Below are 20,761 nucleotides of genomic sequence, written 5' to 3'. Positions count from 1 at the left end.
TGGTACGACAGTCAAGATGTCATGACGTCAGAATACACGACTGAAATCAAGGTCTTAAATACATCGAAATGGACACAGCAAAAGCGTTGAAATTTGTCTAAAATATCCACCTCGTTTATGCTGCCATGACACGGCAACATATCCATTTCGTTGATAGATCAAAGGTTATTGCCGAAAAATAGAGTCCCATCGGCTCTCAATCTCTAGTACAATAAAAGCAATATTTGTTAACCACAAAGAAAAACCCCCATCAGCAAATGAAACCAAAATTAACCATGCGAATTCTGATATTTTTAACAAGGTATCAGTGAAAACCCTGACGGCAAACAATCTTTCGTAAACATTACCGATTCGGCATTACGTAGTAAAACGGAAAAACCAACACCAAACCGCCGGTAATTACTATGACGCCTACGGAAAGAGGAAAAGCGAAACCTTGACATGGGAGGTAATAGAGGTTGACGACTGTCGTTTGTCGCCGGGGTTGAGGGCTTACTAGGCTGTAGTAGATATGCATAATATATACCCAGATTTTTTTCTTTACCAGCTACCTATGCTTAGATTCATTCCAGGAGCTACTTGCAGCGAAGACTCAATAAAATCTGATTATGGCCACTAAGTCAACAAGTTTTATAACGGAAGAACGCTCTTGATCACCACTCCCATGCCTTGGGCTGGGAACCACCGTAATCGGTTGGCCGAATGATGGGTTTCTTTTATACATACATACATACATATATATATATATATATATATATATATATATTATATATAATACTACATGTGTGTTTTGAATTAAGTTAATAGTGTTACAACACTTAAAAGTTCATCTCTTCTCTACATACCAGGCTACAGAGAGTAAAATTCGGGAAATAGCAAGACTAAAACGTAATTATACCAACATGCCTACTCTCGGGCTTGTATGGTTAGCATAGAGGCACATACCGTAATAAACCCTGCAGGATTACTGTGAGAGTCAAAGGTACACAATCTCTCACGGTGTACGTTTGGGCGTGCCCTCGGGTGTACCTGCAACCATGATGACTTCACGTCTGAGGGAAAGGCGTCAATAGGCATATAAAAAGACTGGGAGGCCATTCCTGCCATCATACTTCGCTACCATGTCTCCGAAGGTAGGACCCAGTTACTTGTTGGTTTTTCAGAAGTATGCCATAGTTTATAAGGTTTCGAGCATTGACTTTTGGAACAACACGTTTTTTATACCATAAAAACTTTTCAGTAATAGCTATCATAACCAACCATTTTTTTTTTAATCATTTTTATGGTTTAGTGTGTTTACTTCTTCTCAGAATCTTTTTTTTATTTTTTCATCGGTGGTTCCTTTTAAAGTTTTAAACAAGTTTGAGTACCTTTTTGGCAAATTGAACGATAGCTGCAATTTATACTGTTTGATTTAAAATAAGGATTTTTTTCATTCTGATGGAATGCAACCATTTTTTAACCAATGAAACTGTGCAACAAGACACTGAATTGGGACCCTTTAACAATTTTGACACGGTGACTCGATTGGCCCTTGCCTGTTTCCCACCCACCGGCCACCGCTTTCACACCTACCACAATTGTCCCTTGGATCACAAGTGCGTGCTCCCATAGGGCTGACTTAACCCAAACCAGCCATTAGAAAATACTTCCATGTTGCTCAAGAGTTGAAGAAGTTTCTAATTTTGTAGTGCATCTGCGAGGTTTTCCTCCTGTAACACCTTTCAAACCATTTACTGTCAATTTCTGTTTCAGCGCTGAATGGCCTAAGTTGCTCCAGTGCTTGGCATAATGCCAGAAATCTATACAATTCAAATAAAATAAAATCACTAGCAACTTAAACAATGTTACACATTAGCTATAAATACTACCATAAAAAGAAATATACATGAACAATGTTATGAGCTATGATCATTTCTTCTCTTTTTCTATCTATGTACATAAAGCACTCACGTTTCCTTCATTCAAAGGACTTTTATTTCCAAAACTTCTTTTAAACTTAAACGAGCACTTTCAAGCTCGTCCTATCCTTTATCCTACTGTCAACATATAGTACATTCATTTCCCATCAACTTATTGTCTTCCTGTCTTTTCTCGCGAACGAAACATCTAAAATGCATTTCATCTACGCTAATGATCTATTATTATTATGCATCTCCTCATTCTCAGACTCACAATTCCATTAAGTTCTCTTTGATATTTAAAATAATTGTAGGCCCTACGATGCGTGGGTCAGATGAGGGCAGCCACTGTCGTCAATTGCAATTCAAGATGGTAATTTTCATCCTCAATAGTATTATTATCATAATTTTACATTATCACTACTGTCTGGCTAGTTTCTTTTTAATAAACTCCATCATTACTGTTAAGCATAATTACCTCATTCTTCATCACCATTTCATTAATGATCAACACCATAACAATAATATAATGGTAATCATTCAAACGATGTGCTAATATCATCGGCCCCAAGAGGAGTTACAGAAAACTTTGTTTATCATAAAGCTATAATTCTTCACTCGACTAAGCAAGCATTCATTCCATCCACCAGATCTTGGCAATTGCTTCGCTGTTTGCAGTGGCAACTGCTGACCGATCACCAGCATATGGGGCTCCAACATATGCTCCACCACCACCAAAATATTCAGCTCCATCCGCCTACAAGGAACCTGAATATCCTGATGTAAGTTCAGTCAGCTTAAACTCTATTACTTTCCTAATAGTACTGAAATGGAATACATATCCTGTTTACTCAATGAATAACACATCGTAAATTCTATATGATGCTACTTTTAACATTCCAGCTCTTGTGGAATATGATTAGGGAAGTAGCCTACTGTTTAATAATCATGATGACGCACATAGTTCTTCTAATTATCTTAAAAGTGTAAGTTCGCAGCTTTGCCATGCCATTCATTCTAAATGTTTCCTGATATGTCTGTACCTTTCTTCCAATTATCGCAGTAAAAATTACAAACTTCTTTTCTGAGTACAATATTATATTAAAAAATATACTCAATTAATTCTTTCTATTCTCCAATAGGAACCTCCCAAGTACACGTACAACTATGGTGTTGCTGATGATTATTCCGGTAACAATTTTGGCCATTCAGAGGCTCGTGATGGATACAAGACCGAGGGTAGTTACAAAGTCAACCTTCCAGACGGACGAATTCAGACTGTCACGTACACTGACAATGGTGATGGTCTAGTGGCTGAAGTTACCTATGAAGGGGAAGCCCAGTACCCCGAACACAAGCCAGCTCCCTACAAGTCTGCTCCGGCTTATGAACCAGCCCCAAGTTATCAATCTCCTCCTGCCTATGCATAAAAACGTCCTCAATACATTCTTAAATAATACTTATACATTGTGATAATCTTAATGCAGCTTAGTGAAAAAATGTTGTCAATTTTCAATCTTTCTGAAATTGTCTTAAAAGTTAATGAAAAAATAATCTTTATTCTCTTCTTAGTCAGTCTCACCTTCATTCAGACACGACACAAAATTCCTGATATTTATTTTTTATTTAAACTTTCAAGTAAAAAGACATTAGACATTATTGTTTTATATTTACACTGGTATTTTCATGAAATTAAAGTTACTATGCTTATTAATTATTTTCCTTTCCTCAATCATCGAACAATTTGTCCAAACATATCCGACATCAAAAGTCTTAGATCATAAACTATGATGAACTACAACTGTAAGGAAAAAAGTCCTAAGGTTCTCATGTTCATTTATCTCTTTTTACTTGCATAGCACATTGCAGATGGTACTGAAGGTTCTTTAATTTTCACCTATTCCCTTGGGTCTCTGTTCAACTTCTTCAGTTTTACCTTGACCCAATTTGTTTCTATTAAGGAACTCATCCTTGAGACAAACCCTGTGAGTCGGATGATGTAAATCATTGGGCTCATGAACTTTGAAATAAGATAAGCTAAGTGACAGAAATCTGGCAAATGAAGGCATAATTTTGTCATTTAAGGAGTGCTTAAGACAGTGAAGAGCAGTAGGGTTAGTTGGACAGTCAGGTAAAGAGCCAGAAAATAACTGAGATGGATTACAAGGAACTAAAGGTGAAACTGAGAGCAATGCCACATTTGCACTAGGAAGTACGTATGTAGTAGTTAGAGAGTAAAACAGCAAGATGGGAATGGAGGTAAAGTAAAAGGCTAAAAAAGATAGAGGCAGAAGTAATGGGACACTGCAAATAAGCACTAGTCTGTTAAGTGAGCTCAAGTAAACTGTAATTACAGAGTTGTAATTCTGACATAGCTGTACTAAAGAAACAAAAACTTGAATAAGTAAAAAAATAAAAATACAATGCATGAGCATTATTCTAGGATATAACAGAGGATAATCAATTTTGTCTGAATTGTGCAGGCTAGATCAATCCAAAAAAGCAAGAGTAAGAACAGCAACAGCAAGAGCCAGAGGGAAGTAGCTTTAGCAGGCTACAGCTACAAAATAAACAATGAATAACACGACCAATAGTTTGAGATCAGTACACTGCACATAAGTTTGGCGAGTTTAAGAGTTTTTCATAGTGTCAGATCATTGATCAATGTCTAATAAAGAATTGCCTCTAAATACATGATCTAAATCTATTTGCTTTTGCACAAATTTAATTGATTAGTGCCATACTTTAAATATGGTACAAACAGAAATACAGTCCATAGTGCTGTAGTAATTTGCAGTTGCAAGAAAGTTCCATGTATAAAAAAACAAATATTTCTGAATAAGAATATTTTATTTTGTTGACTATGATGTACATGGCACCTTAATCTATTGGACTCATGGGAGGGCTATGCGTTGGCCTCATAGTTATTAAAAAAGAAGGGTAAAAAATATAGGAGATAAAGTCAAATTTGTCTCTATTAACACTTAGTTGTCTGATTTGGGAGAACAAATATATCAAATATTAATGTTTGTTCAAACTGAAATGACCATAGCTAAAGTACATCATGCAGTTTATTGACAAAAATGGACATCTATATTATTATCACCTGGCAAAGTTGTTGTACAAAATCCACTTACATACTGTATTAACACAAGGATTTCTGCAAAATAATGAATACACTTACAGGCGAAAGAAAACATATACACATTTCCATTCATCAAAATAGATGTAATCATTTATGATCATTAAAAAGATACACAATACCAAATAGTGCTTGGCCAAATAAATTTACATTGCGTATCTTAGACAAACTGCAAATACTGATTTATCATTTTCAACTCTTAGTTTTTGTGAATCTTGTTCTTGGTTAGCTACAACACAACACAGATTGCACAATACATGAAATCATACAGTATATATTGCCAACCAAAGCATCAATACCAAGTATTCATTTATGAGTAAAACTCCTCCCCTTCAGTTTTTATTCTTTTAATAACTTAAGGTATAAAAGCTGATCTCTGGAATATGGAAACTTTTAAATCATATGGTCAAAACGCCTTCAACGGGGTAGCTAGGTGTGACCTATGGGTCGGCTCCCCGTATTTAGGGTCTTTTGATGAGGAAAAGGCTAATTGGAGGGGTTGCTGTGGTAGTGTTTAACACTCGCCCCAGTTTTATACTGACACCTTTTATATAGGTGAGCGAGTCAGAGGCTTCTGACATGTCCAGTTTAGCAGTTCTATGGTATTATAGCAATATTTTACTAGAAATAGTGCTAAAGGAGACACATTTCATGGAGCGACATGGCTTCCTCGCCCAGAAATAGATTTTTCCTACATCAAAATCCCTTTTAAATACCCTCCTTAAAAGTCAATCACAGAGATAATTATGTATCAAACTTGCAATGATACAGTACTATGGGGAACTTTAAGACTCCTTTTCCATAAAATTCCTGTAGTGCCATTGCCATGTGAAGAGTCAGTAGTCAAGATAATGAAAAGTAAAAATATACAGACATAAAAATACAATACAACAAATATACAACCAGATGAAGACATATGTACTGCATTTTAAAGGATTAACTTATAATAAATTATCAAGATAGAGTAGAGCATAAAAAAAGGGGGAAACTTCAGTCAACAACATGAATAATTTATATTTTCAAAATTTTATGTCTGAATACAGCATGATCAGACTTTATTCCAGTTTGAACATGAAGCAAAATTATTAAAATGCCAAATTAAGCTAATCAATGTCATATAATTAAGTGTTGTTTTAATTTTGTCAACAATTAAAGGACTAAAAACAAGTCATACAAGAATTTAAAAAATACCAGTGCACAGTACATTTTGAATAAAACCAGATTAGTTAGTTGAATAAAAAACTAAGAAAAAAGTATTCCTCTAGCATACTGTCATACGAGGTCAATAAATATAGCAGGAATATTAAAATTAGCTAGTATAAAAAAATAAAATGTACAAGTGACGATAGACTTGTTTAAAAAGTCCTCAAATAGCACACGTGTCAAATCAATGTTTGGAGTTTGAGCTATATAGTGCCTAATCTGTTAATAAATCATTTATCACATTCCTCAAAACAGAATGAAGAGAAAAAACAAGAAAACATAAAACACTGATCTTTGTGGTAAAAAACAGCACATGAAGTTTTAGACATGACAATACTGAAAATAATGATTTATACAAAATTATGTACATGGATGAGCATACAATATATAATTCTTTCAGTGTCTTTAGGTTTGTTCAAAACTTGGGCACAGCAGTGAGCTTTAAATGTCCTTGTGAGCCTTATGCATGCATTCGTTTTTCCACATGAAAATCCACTTTCAAAGTTCATTATTCTTGATGTTTGGCACCTCTAATGAAAGTGACCTTAATCATTTTGTGATTAGTAAATTGTCACACATACTGTAAACTAAATCATCTTTACATTAGTAAAAGCAGTTTTTTCTATTACATATAAGGGATTCATGACACAATAATTTTATAATGACCAAAAATTAGCCTTCAGTTATTTGAGTACTAAATATTTATCTTTTATACACAATTAAACATGTTATGTATTTCTTTATTTTCAAAAACGTGTAATTTCTGGTCACCAATTTAAAGAAAATTGTGAAATAGCTAAAAAATAAGAAATTGAATTAGGCAAAAAAAAAAAAAAAAAAAAAAAAAAAAAAAATCAAATTAAATCAAATGAAATTATGGCAAAAAAGCAAAATTTCACAGTTTAACGTGCTCTCTTCACCTGAAGTAACACCAGTTATTAAATGACTGCACTGCTAAAAACTAATCTTTACTCCCTTCAGTTTCTTTTATCTACTAGCAATCTCTTGAGTAACAAAGTGACTGGCACTTGTAACCTTATCATTTGAAAACTCAAAACTTTACAGCTGCAAATTCTTCCATTACAGAAATGTTCTGGTGACTGTTCCTGGAAAATAACAATGCACCTACAACTCTGTCACTGAACCTGTAAAAGTCATCTCTATTAAGCACAACATTATTGGCCAACCTTAAACTCACTGTCTGCACCAGTTCCCCAACCATGAATTCACTGTCTGCACCGATTCCCAAGGTAAATGTACTACATAAAACTTTCTGAAAGACAATGCTTCCAAAGATCCAGTACACTAAGGCTTCACAACAAAGCTAGTATTCACTGAAAGTCACGATCTGAAGTCACACCTGAGTTACCATCAGACAGCATCTGCTATGTCTCGGCACTTTCCTGTCACGAACTCTGGTATGTACGTATACACAAAGATTCAGTCCCCTGCTGCTGCAGAGACTGAATTTCAAGGCACTAATAGTTCCTGTTATACCTGGTTCCTATTATATACATCACTTTACTTTCATAACGTAAATATGTATATTTACTATTCACAATATTGTTCTGTATCTAAAAACAATGTTTGCCCATTATTATCACAAACGGTAAAGTCTCAACAAATATAGTACGTATATGAAACAGGTTTCTTCATCTCTTAAGCACTTATACATACCTGTTCATCAATGTCCACTGAAACATATCTAGTATATATACAACAGTGCTGATAGCTAAGAAATTGATATAGTATGTGCGTGCATATATATAAATTACTTAATATATTATATAATATATATATATTATGTTATATATATATATAATAATATTATTTACTATATATAATATATCATATATATATATATATATAATAATATATATATAATATATATATATCTATATATATAGACTATATTAATACATTATATATATATATATATATATATATATATATATATATACTAATATAATATATATATATATAATAATATATAAATATATATATATATATACGTATCTATAATTATATAATGTACTCATAGACACAATACAAATCACAGCAAATGTTAGTAAAAGTGAAGTGTAAAACTTACTTTTTGTAAAATCTTTTAGCACATTTTTGCAGCACTTTCATATAATATGTATGGCACCATTCAACAAATTTTCTAAAGGTTTAAGCTTGCGCTATAAAGGTGCATTTCCAGGAGAGGATACTTGAGGTCTATCAAAGTCTTCAGAATTTAGTGAAGGAGGAGGAAGTGTAGCGGATGAAGGCTTTTCTGTAGCTGTTGTAGTCACTGTTGTTGCTGTACTGGTAGTGGTAGTAGAAGTAGTTGGTATTGTTGTCTCTGTTGGCATACCATAAGATGAAGGTAGGCCTATTGTATTGCTCAGCCAAGGTTGCAATGCATGTAATGCAGTAAACACAGAGGGGTGTTGGGACCTGCCACATCGACCATGGTGAGAGGAGAGACCCTCAATCCTCCAGACCCCAGACTTGCTTTTACACATCAGTGGTGTACCTTCATCACCCTGCAAATGAAGAATGAAAAAATGAAAAAAAAACAATGACATCAACAAATGAATTTTTCCATAAACTTGTTGTAGGAGCGCCATTCACAGACTTTCTAAATGCCTGCTTGCTTTATTTGCAATTTCACATTCTTGAACCATGGTCTACTAAATACTTTCCAATCAAAACAGTTCTTTACATAGCATGCAGTATTTCAATTTTCAAGAATGGAATTTTTTAATAAGATTTTCAAGAAACACTTGATCTTTAGAACAAGTCAGCAACCATATGGAAACTGAATAGATTGAGATCCTCATCTGCAGAATATTTTATGTGGGTATGTTTTCAACCAAACAAATTTCTGTAGACAGTCTGGCAGTTGCTATAAGGCCACCTCATTGGAACAGTAGCTGAAATGGAATTAGACAAAACAAAACTGCAGAAGAGAAAAAGACCTAGGAAAGAAGTGAGGGAAGGGATACTGATGAAGTAAATGACTTTTGACATGATGCACGCAAAACATAAGAGCAATATTCCAAACAGACCAGCTTATGCCTTAATAATTGAGAATATTATACACAAAACTTGAAATCTAATCAAAATCTTGTTTTCATAGAAGAGTATTTAACAATATGAACAGGGTCATCCACCCAAGACAAATTTTGGAGTAACCACAGAGAGTTTAGCTACAGGTGTACTATACAGTATCATAGAAGAACACACTCCACTTCCAAAACAAAAAATGAGTAAAGGTAGTAGTGAGTAAAAGAGGGCTCAAGAGAAGCATCACTGGAGAACTGGATTTTTGGATAATCTTCAAAAGTGGATGGAAAAGAAGCAGTCTACTGCAGGATCATGGAACAATTATCACAAATGGGTGAGCCCATCCTCTCAGTACTGTTAAGAGTCAAAACCCTTACCCTAAAATTGTGTGCAATACACAATGATGTATTTTAAGGACTTCTCAATATCTAACATGTAAAGAAAAAATCTGGTACATTTATCCATTACATGCATAAGGACTAGACACTAGAAAATACATTAGAATACTATATTTCTGTTTATTCTGTTTAGGAAACAGTTTAATTTTCTCGTATTTTCAATTTCTAGGGTATATACTGAGATTTACAAATTAATTAAGGAGTAAATTTACCTTTCTGATAATACATTAGATTGTACAATTGAGAGAGAGAGAGAGAGAGAGAGAGAGAGAGAGAGAGAGAGAGAGAGAGAGAGAGAGAGAGAGAAGAGAGAGAGAGAGAGAGAGAGAGAGAGAGCCTATGCCTTTAGGAGGCAAAATATATAAACATGTTCACCTGGCTGTACATGTAATAACTAAAGACATTGTCTATTAATTAGGATAAAAGTAAGAAAACCAGAATTATAAGATATCAATAATATAGTGAAGTCTTTACATTGCAATATACTCACTTGACAAGGTGGGTTTTGAGCCTGAGTAAAGCCAATGCATGTATGAGCATTGGTTAGACGTCCTGGGTAATGAGTGGTATTACATGCATCAACCTCTAAAGTTGGTACTGCTACTGAATGAATGAACTGATCCTGGCTAATAGTTCCTGAAAATCGATAATATAGATATTGACGAGCAAGGGAATAGGATTAATGTGCATATTAATACTGATACTACTAAATTACCTTTCCTGATTTTCTGTAAAATTTATGCAAGGTACATATTTGACAATTACAATTAAAAGCTTCAGTGCACAAAAGCATTTGAAGATAAAGATAACTTACAATTATAGAAAAATTCACTAATTCAGAGGTACTCATTTAAATACTGTACTACACTTTACATTCCGGTGATTTTACAGTTCATTCTGTACTGAAATGTCAAAATGTTCATTTAAAATTTGATTTGCACTAAGAAAATGCCCGTAAAAGATTCTAACTAATTACTATCCCTTACCATCACGACTTCTATTCCATCCTGCAACAACACAGTTGCCATCTGTTGGAGGTGGGGCATCTGGAATACAGATTGGCTGGGTTTTTTCATCTAATTTCAGAGGTTTCTCTAAAAGTAGCAGTACAGCGTCACCACTCCAAATTCCTCCCCTTCTGACCTTTCCAGGGTAAGAAATCATATTGGCCACTAAGTAATTATGACCTTGACCAGCAGTTCCAGTTTGTACAACCCAAGTATCAGGGATAAGACCATCTTTCCTGGAAAACATAATAAGTGTATTTTAATAGACAGGTTCATTTTGAAAGTGCATTAATAATAGACAGTATCTTACTGAATAAATCTTATTTACTTACAGACAAAAAAACCATGCCTACCATGTGAACATTTAAGGCTGGCTTATGAGAAGACTTGTTAGAAATTAAGTAAATAGTCACTCTAATGTCAAGTCAGAGGGGGGTAAAAAAAAATAACAAATAGAAAGTCAGATACCAAGATTTTGAGCTGAAATTATACCATAAAACCTTTAATGCTACAAAAAGTTGTCAAGCATGGAATGGGAAACAAACCCAGCAAATCCCTCATAATATTATAGAAAGTTGATAAGAATTCAAACAAGACATTAAATTTGCTGAAAAATTGGGCTATACAAAACCAATCGGCTTCAACTTAAAATGACATTTAAATTCTTATTTGGTGAATCAGAGGATTATTATTATCATCATGAAGTTAAAAAGTTACAATTTGGCTGCCCACTGTAAATTAATCTATCCCCTTCCCTGGGAGAGAGGAAGCCAAGTTTTCAGAAATTAGTATGATCCTGTTCTAAAGGTAAAACAGCTAGAGAAGATATTGCGCTGCAGTCCTTGATGGCCTTAATAGCAGAGGATTTGTGGAAGGAAGAGTGGGATCCTTGTTAGAAAAAATCCATTCTGCTTCAATAAGCAGTAGCATAATAAAATGTGAAAGTGACATTTAAAAAGGAATAAAAAATACAAAACTAAAAAGGAAAACTTGTTCCAGAACTTACTTGGTATAGACACATGAATATGCAGCAAGCACCCAGTAGGGGGTGAGAATGGAAGCTGTACATGTGCTGTTAGAATTTACATCTCTTACTAATACTAAAGAGGGCCACACATGTTCAGCTGGAGTTATACCTTCCATGGCTTCAACATTTGTGAAGTCTTGCCACGAGCCACACGCTGAAAAAAGGTACCCGATTACCAATGGGGAAAATACAAAATTGATCAAAATATCCTTTTTTTTTTTTACACACTACAAAGTTGAATTTCACCTCAAAAAGCTCAACTAAAATTAAATTCAAATCAAACCATATCACAGATTATATTACTCGAGAGCTAAATCATTGACACTTACCTGCTGGAGGATCACATGTCAACTGAACTAGTTTATCACTCTCACATTCACTCTTCAGGGTAAATTGCAGGGGAGTGTTAGATGATGGCTTCTGTGTAGATGCTAACTTGACCCTATGCCTTGGAACATCTGACACACGAGTAACTTGCATGCTGTAGGTTGTTACAGATCCTAAGTGCTGGCATGCTAAATCACTCCATTCGTAAGTCCATCCCTCTCCACATACGCCTACCCATCGGTTTTCACCACGTCTAAAAAGAAAAAAATACACAAGTAATTCATTTGCATTTCAGGCCCTCATGAAATAAAATTGCACATTATGACTTAAAGATTTCAAGTGGCAAAGGTAATAATAAAGCTTATGAAAGACATGTATGTTCTGGTTTGACTTATCATCCTTATTATCAGGTAGTTTAACCTGGCCACTTAGTCAAAACACTTGACTCTGCTAGGGCTGACTCATAGTGTTAAAAGCGTAAGCAAAGCTAGGAAGGTTTATAATAAATACAAAACATGTGATTCACCAGAGATGCTAGGTTTTCAAATACGTACATAACAGTTGCTGTCTTTAGAACTGGGCTAGAAAAGGGTACTTGGTTGCCTGTTCCATTGGTCATAACACTTTAAAAGAAAATACATAAACATGATGACAAATGCTGAGGGTTAAAATAAATAAGTTAGTTACGCCTTAACCATATACATTACTGTGTACTTACTTATTTTATTTCATTAGTCTGGTAATATTCAAGAAATCTTGAATAAATTATGTACAAGGGTGCAATCCATTTCTAACTGTTAGTTTAGTTTTAAACAATATACTACAGGCAGTCCCCGGTTTATGAAGGGATTCTGTTCCTATGCTGTGTCGCAAGCAGAAAAATTGTTGAAAATTGTGAGAAAACCTTACTTTTAATCCTTTGGGTGTATTGAGAATGATGTAACCTACATTTTTATTGCGTTTTTCATCAAAAATCCCAAAACCAGATTTTGAACATTCTTCCGTCAGATTGGTGTCGTAATTCTGGAACATGCATTGTAAGCCAGGAAATAATTTTTGATGAATATATTTGAAGAGTGTCATAAGCTCACAACGCCACAAGCTGAGCCTGTTGTAACCCGGGAACTGCCTGTACTTTAAACTGTCATAACCAAGATACAATACCTGACTTCCAGCTGATTTGTACCATTCTCTATTCTGATACATTTCCATTCATCAGAACCATCTGCACAATTGCGTAATCCATCACAGAGTTGGAACTTTGGTACACATCCACCCATAGCACATGAAGTAAGATCTAACAAACAATCTGTTGGAATTAAAACATTTGCTGTTAATTCTGGATCAGTGCAGAAAATACCCAAAAGCAACACCCTAACCTCAATTTTTGTACATTCCTGTATTTGGTAGCTGTGGATTTTACCCATTTTCCATCTTATACCTTGATAAAATTCATGTCCCAGACAATAATTACCGAACTACAAAAATGCAGACAAAGACATCGTTAAGAAGGATAAATAACTAATAGTATTTCTTCTTCATTCATTCAAATCATGCGTAATTGTCAACTATCATCATAGTTAATGACTAACCAATCTCCTTATATAATTCAAGGTAAGGTTTTAGCTTACATTTATAATTGTTGTCATTGTGATACCCACTGTCACAAAAAAAAATGTAGATAAAAAATTTTATCTAGAATGCAGTGGAACCTTGGCTTTCATACATAATCCGTTCCAGAACTTCCCACAAAAACCAAAATGTACGAAAACCGAAACAATAATTCCCATAAGGAATAATGTAAATACAATTATTGTATTACAGACCCCCAAAAATATTAAAAAAAAATATATTCTATAGGGAATAAACAGTTTTACATACAGAAAACAATGAGAAATAAATATAAATGACTAATGAAATAAATAAATGAACATTTAACATCACTCTTACCTTTACAGAAAACACTTGTCAGCATATTGAAGACGGAGAGGAGGGGAGAGGGAGGAGGAGAGGTTATTGTTTGGAAGAAGAATCTCCCTCCAGAAGGACTTCTGGTATCAAAGACCTATCTGGGGTTACTTCTCTTCCTTTTTCACTGGCACTATCGGAGATTACTTACCCTCTTTGTTTTTAACTGGCACTAGGATCAGCTTGAGTTACTGGATAACAGTTGTGCAACAATACTGTCCACAGATATTTGTTTCTGGCATTTCTTTAAAATTTGCCTAAAGTTAAACACGGCATTGTCATTAAACATGTTGGAGACACGGATTACAACTTCTCTGTTGGGATGATAATTCTCCACAAAATTTTTTACATCATTCCACTTTGCAAACATGTCCTTAATCACTGGAGTAGACTAATTATGTATGCCCATTCATTTTCTGAAATTCTCAAACCAGCCTCTGCTGGCCTTAAATTCATTAACAGCATTGCTTGTTGTAGGCATTTTCTCACTGAGATCGGCATGCAACTTCCTCCAACACTTTGCTACGAGTTCTCTCTTAAATTCTGTAGTGTTTCTTGCCTTTTTTACAGAAGGGCTAGCCCTTGGAACTTTCTTTAGCCCCATGATGGCTTACAGTTGCGCTGGAATAAAAAAGCACAAAAACAACGAACACAAAAGCAGAATGGGTCACAAAAGAAGATGGGATGCTTTGTTTGGTCGCTCGATACGGGGCCCGGTCACGCGCTGGGCCACGGATGGAGCATTTCCGAGTGTATGAAAACAGAAGAAATGTACGATAACCGAGACAAAATTTTGTAGAACAAAGTCTATGACAACCGAAACGTACAAAAAGAGAGGTGTATGAAACCGAGGTTTAACTGTATATCACTTCAGTACAAAAAGATGGCCAACAATAAAAATGTACACAATGCAAACCTAAAATTACATTAAGTGAGAACACACTTAAGATACAGTACTCTACATGCAATATACGTATAAGTGATTTGTTCATTACCATTTGTCTCATCCAATACAACTTGCATATACACAGTATTCCTAAACTTTACAACCATTATTTCTGATCTCACATAGATTTCAGTTAATTCAAATCTTGTATATTTAATGACAGAGTCCTTATAAATCTGCAACCGACTATCATCAATTTCCATGTGCTACAAGACCACTTCATTAAAGGCTTTTATTCTGGAGAATGAACATATGTTGGGATACTTTCCGATATTACAGGAGAATTCCCTTTCTGAAATTAAAAAGAGAATTCTACTCACCACATTCACTTTCATCCTCTCCTCCATAACAGTCCTGGATACCATCACATTTTCTAGCTATTGGAATACACCAGCCCTCCTTACACTGGAATTCTTCTGTTTTACATGAAGTAGAGCAGTTGACCTCATCAGAGTGATCAAAGCAGTCAGGCTGGCCATCACAAGTAAGGCTCAAGGGAATACAAGGGGAAGGCTCTGGACCTGTGCACTTGAATTCACAGTCACGGCATTCCCAAGACTCTGTTGATAAAATTAAATAGGAATTTAACCAAATTAAAATACAATCTAAAAATTTTAGAAATAGAATCTAAAATAGAATCTTAAAAATTCTAAGCAATCTCCTTAATGGCTGTTGCTATTTTGGATCACAGTGACATATAGCTCTTGAGAAGTTTTGTTTCCCTACTGTGGTTCTACTTTGGGGTTAACCTCAAAGTAGCTTACATAAATGTATACAGTACTGTGACCCTACAAATAGGGGAAAAAGGTAGGGCCTTAAGGTCTTTTATTCATACAGTAGTGCAACAAGAATATGACAGTTAGTATATCCTTATGGCTAATAATAAAATAAAATGACAAATATTCTAATAGTACATATACGTAAACATTTAAAATAAATAAAAAACTGAATGTCAGATTTTTTTCAAATTATGCTATCAACAATCAAAATATGAAAATTAACTCAATTCTCAAAAATTCTTCAAATTATACTTTACATAAAGTCCTACGTACTACTTTACTGATGTTAAAGTTAGGTAAATACATCTACGATATCTTACCACAATTCATTTCATCCTCTCCATCCCGGCAATTAGCTATTCCATCACAGACATACTGCCTCTCAATGCACTCATTGTCTCTACACTGTTAAAAATAAAATTTTTATTATGTTAGAATTCTGAATTAAAAAACTACATACATATACAGAACAGTTCCTAAGGTCTTCAAACTCCATGAAATCCAGAAAAGAACTTCAGATGATTATTAACATGACAAACACAACAGAATTATTGGCTTCATCATTCTTTTACCTTGAAGTTATCAAAACAATTATTTTCAATACAGTTTAATTCATCTGATCCATCAGAACAATCTGGGATGGAGTTGCAGCGAGCAGTGTACGGGATCCTGGAACCCACTGGACTATTGCCATTCACACATTCAAACATTTCTGTCAAAAAATAACTGTCCATTATACAATAGCTTGGAATACAATTTACACTGGCTTTTCCAAGAAAATACTAATTCTTAAGTAAACTTCTATGAACAAGTGAAAATCCAGCAAACAGGAAACATTTTAATAGTATTAAAAATTACTCATAGTAGCACGAGTCTTGAAATGGAGAAACAATTCCAGTTATTTATGGGTAAGGATATTTTTTACAAATAAATTTCTACAGAAAGCTTTCGGGAATCTGTTCGATTCCTGAAAGCTCTCTTTGCAGATTATTTGTAAATACGTACATAGATACATACATACTCATAAATAATTCTGGAATTGTTTCTTCACATTTTAATATATTATGACAATCAGATATACTGTAGATATTAACACATGGAGTGGAGACAATGGACAACAGATATCAAAGAACATACTATATTAATTGTAATACAGATCATTTCAACTAACCTTCAGTACAATTAACTTTTAGTTGCGGAGACTGAGTGGTCGTCAAAATCCCCTTATCAGATTGACTGATGTGTTCATCTTCAGTTTGAGTGTGAACAGAAGTTTTATCTTTAAGTTCTGGGGCTGCTGGTACCATGACAGATGTAGTTGCTTTTGTAGTTATTTCGTGGGAAGTAGAATTACCTAAATCTGAGGTAATTCCAATCATTCCTAGATTAGAACTAGTATCAAGAATGGTATCTATACTTATTGGTAAACCAGAATTATTATCATTAACTCTGCTTTCATCAGAATTGTGGCTTATTGTTTGTGTATCACCCGAGGTATTTTCTTGTGTAGCTCCCTCAGAAATATTGGAATTAATTTCTTGTTCTCCATTTGTTGTTTCCCGAGTTGTACTTTGTATGGTTGTTCTAACTAAAGGTGGAGATTTATCCTCCACTCTAGTTATTTCTTGTGTTTCTTCCTCATTTTGTTCATTAGGCACTTTGGTAACCTTTACTTCTGGATCTCCTGACATAGTATTTACAGTTGATTGTTGAGTAGTAGTTGTTGTATGTGTGTCAACAGGAGACTGGCTGGAAAAGTTGGTCTGCACTGAGGGAAAGCTTTCATTAAGAGTAGTATTTTCTTGTTGTGTATGGTTGAAAGCATTTCCCATTCCATCTTCATCATGAAGTGTATTAATGTCAGTTACTATGGAGGAACTGTTATCACTAGTCTGATGGGATTCATTAAATATACCCATGTTTTCTTCAGGTACATCCAGTGTTTGCAAACGTGCATCACCTGGGGAACCTCCTGGCCTAAGATCAGAAAGATCTTGGGGAGGCAACACCTTTGAAGAATTTGTGAATATTTCTTGTGTCTCCCCACGGGTGCCTGGTGACACAAAGAATTCATCAAACTTGCCACTCAAATTTAGAAGTGGATGTTCAGCAACTATTGTTCCATTTATTGTAAATGGATGCATATGAACAGTGCCATTAGCCAATGTTTCATTTGTTACATGACCATCAACACTGGTGACATTAAATTCTGTACCTGTTGTATTCATGACTTTATTTGTTGCATTTAGCTGAACTGTGTCTGTTGTATTGTTTATATCCATACCAGTACCATTAACTATATTTGTACCATTGGATGTAATCTGCTCTGAACCAGTCAGTGTTCCATTAACCATACCACTTTCAGTTATGAGAGTGGTGTTACCTACTCCCTCTTGAGAATGAACAATATCCCCACTTCCTGGTTGTGCGGCATCTGTAGCACTAGTTGCAGTAGCATTTTCCGTTTTTTTAGATTCATCAGGTTTAGCAGGTTCAACTTCCTCTTTTTCTTCATCTTTTACTTCCGTTTTGATTTGTACAAGCACAGCATCAGATCGCAAGACGTCACTGATAGCATTCTTGAAGTTTACTTTCTTCTTTTCTTCCTCAGCTGTTTTAAGAAATATTAAATTACGTAGTTAATATTGTATTTTGGAAAACAGAAAACTTACAAAAGCTGCAAGGCAAATCCTACTTGTTATTCTACTAAAAAAATAATTAACACAAACAGATTAAGGAACAAACTTTTTACAAACAAAGCTACTAGTCATGACTTGAAATCTTTTACATGAACTGAATAGGTTCTGTGAGGAAAAAGTTCGGAATACGTACTGTGAAATTCACATCCACAAAATCTTAAGCTAATGCAACTGAATAATTATCTGATAAAGATTGTCAACCTAAATACAGTACCTCACATTTTCAAAATCTACTAGTTCCATTGACTACAATCCATAAACAAGAACTTTAATTTCTGCCAGGAAATAACAAATGATCTGATGAAATTACTGATGACAAATTAAAAGGGTTTAGGAAATTGCTGCATGAGAGTAACCATAGTGAAAGATAATTATCCTTTCACTGGCTTGTGTACTAGATTATTCAGTTTCCTTATATTTCTCTGTTTTCATCCACAAAATCAACTCCTCATTAGATGTGATCAGTACTTGGATGGCTAACCATCAATGATTGCCAGATACACTGGAATGAATAAAATAGAAATGTTCCACGCCAAATTCATATGGTGGGTAGACTCTAACAATAAGTACTCCTCAATTTCTTTGATGCCACACCTCCAATACAAATATCAATAATTGTTCGTTGCCAGATAATGCTAGCGGCGGCATTTTCAACAAACTTTGAGATGGTCTGCCTGCCATGTAAACAAAAGATGAAAATTTCTTAATAATTCATTCCATTTTCTCAGAAGAACAGGAGCTCCCACAAAGCCTAACAAGTTGTATTTTTTTACAATATACTATATATGGGTTTATTCTGCAGTAGTATGTACAGTACTAGCATTGTGTATTAGCAAAAGATCAAGAATATTAGTAGTACAATATTAGCAAAAGTTCGAGAATTTTGGTAATATATTAGCAAAAGATCAAGAATATTTCTCAATAAGGTTAACACTTAATGATGACTATACGTAATCATAAAAAGATATGAATACAGTTTTCCCAATCAGATCTGGAAAAGTTCTCTACACTATAAAAAGACACAAATGACACAACAAGTATACCATAAGCACAGTATGCGCCATATTAAGCATCTTTCATTACATACCGCATCAGCAAGAATATGTGTCTAATTATGTTTACAGTATGTAGAAGAAATACAAGCCTTTAAAAGTAGAGGGAATGGGCAACCCTACGTCCTTAATGAGCTAAAGCTTGAAAAAACCACTGGAAACAAAAGAAAAGGGATGAAAAATGTGGGTTATTTATTTATCTAATAATCCCAAAGGAGGTGATTGGCATGACTGTATAAGCCTAAATGGGTATAAGAGTCTGAGAAGACAGAAGCAGGAAAATAATTCCAAAGCTTGGCATAGGTAAACAAAGACAATAAACTAGTACACAATTTGAGGATTACCAATTTTCACAGAAAGTGTGGGACGTTATAACCTGAGAAGTATCATGAGACCAACTGAGATGCAGAGCACCACTCTCATTGAGAATGAAGACTGAGAGGAGAGGTACAGGCAGTGTAATTAATAGCTCATGCAAATTACCTCTGATTCACTCCTATTGCGGAGAGATGAAATAGATGAAGCACCCTAAATAATTTATGCAAGCAATGTTTCACCCTTGGATGAAGAACTTTATACTTAACATTCTAAATACACAAAATATTATGTTTGACCCTGACAAAGGCTAAAGAGATATCAAGAAAAACAACAAAAGACTTTAGATTCTGTAAAATATGTCCCAGAAACAGCTTATCTTCCTGGTGATTTGAAAGATTGGAGATTCATGAAGTTTACAAGATTCAGTTAATCATACACAAAAATATATAGTGCAGTGTAAGGAAATCCTACATTCATGCAGCATTAATCAAGAATGAAAAGAACTAAAGAGGATCATGAATACTAGTATATATAAAAACTTAAGCAGCAATTGTAACATTTTTATGTAGGTAGCTAATGCATCGACAAGGGTCAGTAACAAGAGAGAGAATTCTTTTATTGGGATACTTTTTTCAAGCAATTATCTTAAACTAGTAAAATGGGATCACCAAGATATTTACATACAATCATTCTAAATGACTCACCTACAGGATTTGTACTTGAATAAAAATTGAAAATTAGGGAAAGTTCAAGGTAAAAAAGTTAGACAGCAAAGCAGAGAAAGGGAATGAATGAAAAGTATAAGGCAGAAAGTTATGAAACTTGAGCTGAAAGGATGCTGCCAAGAATCATCAGTACCACTGACAACATGCAAGGTACAGTGAACATTGGTTAGAACTCCTATTGGATCTTGCATCGACTAGCTCCCATAATTTATATC

At 34.5% G+C, this 20,761-nt stretch overlaps 2 protein-coding genes across 8 annotated transcripts in view; one reads left to right on the top strand and one right to left on the bottom strand.

The window, feature by feature from the left end:
- The first annotated feature begins 986 nt into the window (after positions 1-986).
- LOC135206158 (cuticle protein 7-like) lies at positions 987-3,611 on the top strand. Its single transcript, XM_064237432.1, has 3 exons — positions 987-1,133; positions 2,552-2,683; positions 3,044-3,611. Exons 1-3 carry the CDS (start codon positions 1,122-1,124, stop codon positions 3,329-3,331), a joined length of 432 nt encoding a protein of 143 aa, XP_064093502.1. The 5' UTR covers positions 987-1,121; the 3' UTR covers positions 3,332-3,611.
- A 4,636-nt stretch (positions 3,612-8,247) lies between these two features.
- LOC135206154 (uncharacterized) overlaps positions 8,248-20,761 on the bottom strand; it is a 235,153-nt gene continuing 222,639 nt past the window's right edge. For 6 of the 7 annotated variants that reach the window (XM_064237422.1, XM_064237426.1, XM_064237423.1 and 3 more), the window contains 11 exons: positions 16,924-18,363; positions 16,325-16,464; positions 16,073-16,157; positions 15,294-15,533; positions 13,224-13,368; positions 12,614-12,682; positions 12,062-12,312; positions 11,712-11,886; positions 10,685-10,941; positions 10,189-10,334; positions 8,248-8,777 (listed from right to left, as the gene is read on the bottom strand). In XM_064237422.1, the coding sequence (XP_064093492.1) occupies positions 8,430-8,777; positions 10,189-10,334; positions 10,685-10,941; positions 11,712-11,886; positions 12,062-12,312; positions 12,614-12,682; positions 13,224-13,368; positions 15,294-15,533; positions 16,073-16,157; positions 16,325-16,464; positions 16,924-18,363 (3,296 nt within the window). In that variant the 3' untranslated portion in view covers positions 8,248-8,429. The remainder of the gene's footprint in view (positions 8,778-10,188; positions 10,335-10,684; positions 10,942-11,711; positions 11,887-12,061; positions 12,313-12,613; positions 12,683-13,223; positions 13,369-15,293; positions 15,534-16,072; positions 16,158-16,324; positions 16,465-16,923; positions 18,364-20,761) is intronic. The other variant, XM_064237427.1, reaches the window with a different exon arrangement.

Source organism: Macrobrachium nipponense, chromosome 29 (genome assembly GCF_015104395.2).
Source record: "Macrobrachium nipponense isolate FS-2020 chromosome 29, ASM1510439v2, whole genome shotgun sequence".
NCBI lineage: Eukaryota > Metazoa > Arthropoda > Malacostraca > Decapoda > Palaemonidae > Macrobrachium > Macrobrachium nipponense.
The sequence above is the reverse complement of the archived record's forward strand: the minus strand, read 5'-3'. Positions and strand labels throughout refer to the sequence as shown.

Bases quoted from the DNA above. Each gene is read 5' to 3' on its own strand.
- LOC135206158 (XM_064237432.1), top strand. The intron at 2,684-3,043 runs GTAAGTTCAGTC...ATTCTCCAATAG, and splicing joins AGGAACCTGAATATCCTGAT to GAACCTCCCAAGTACACGTA.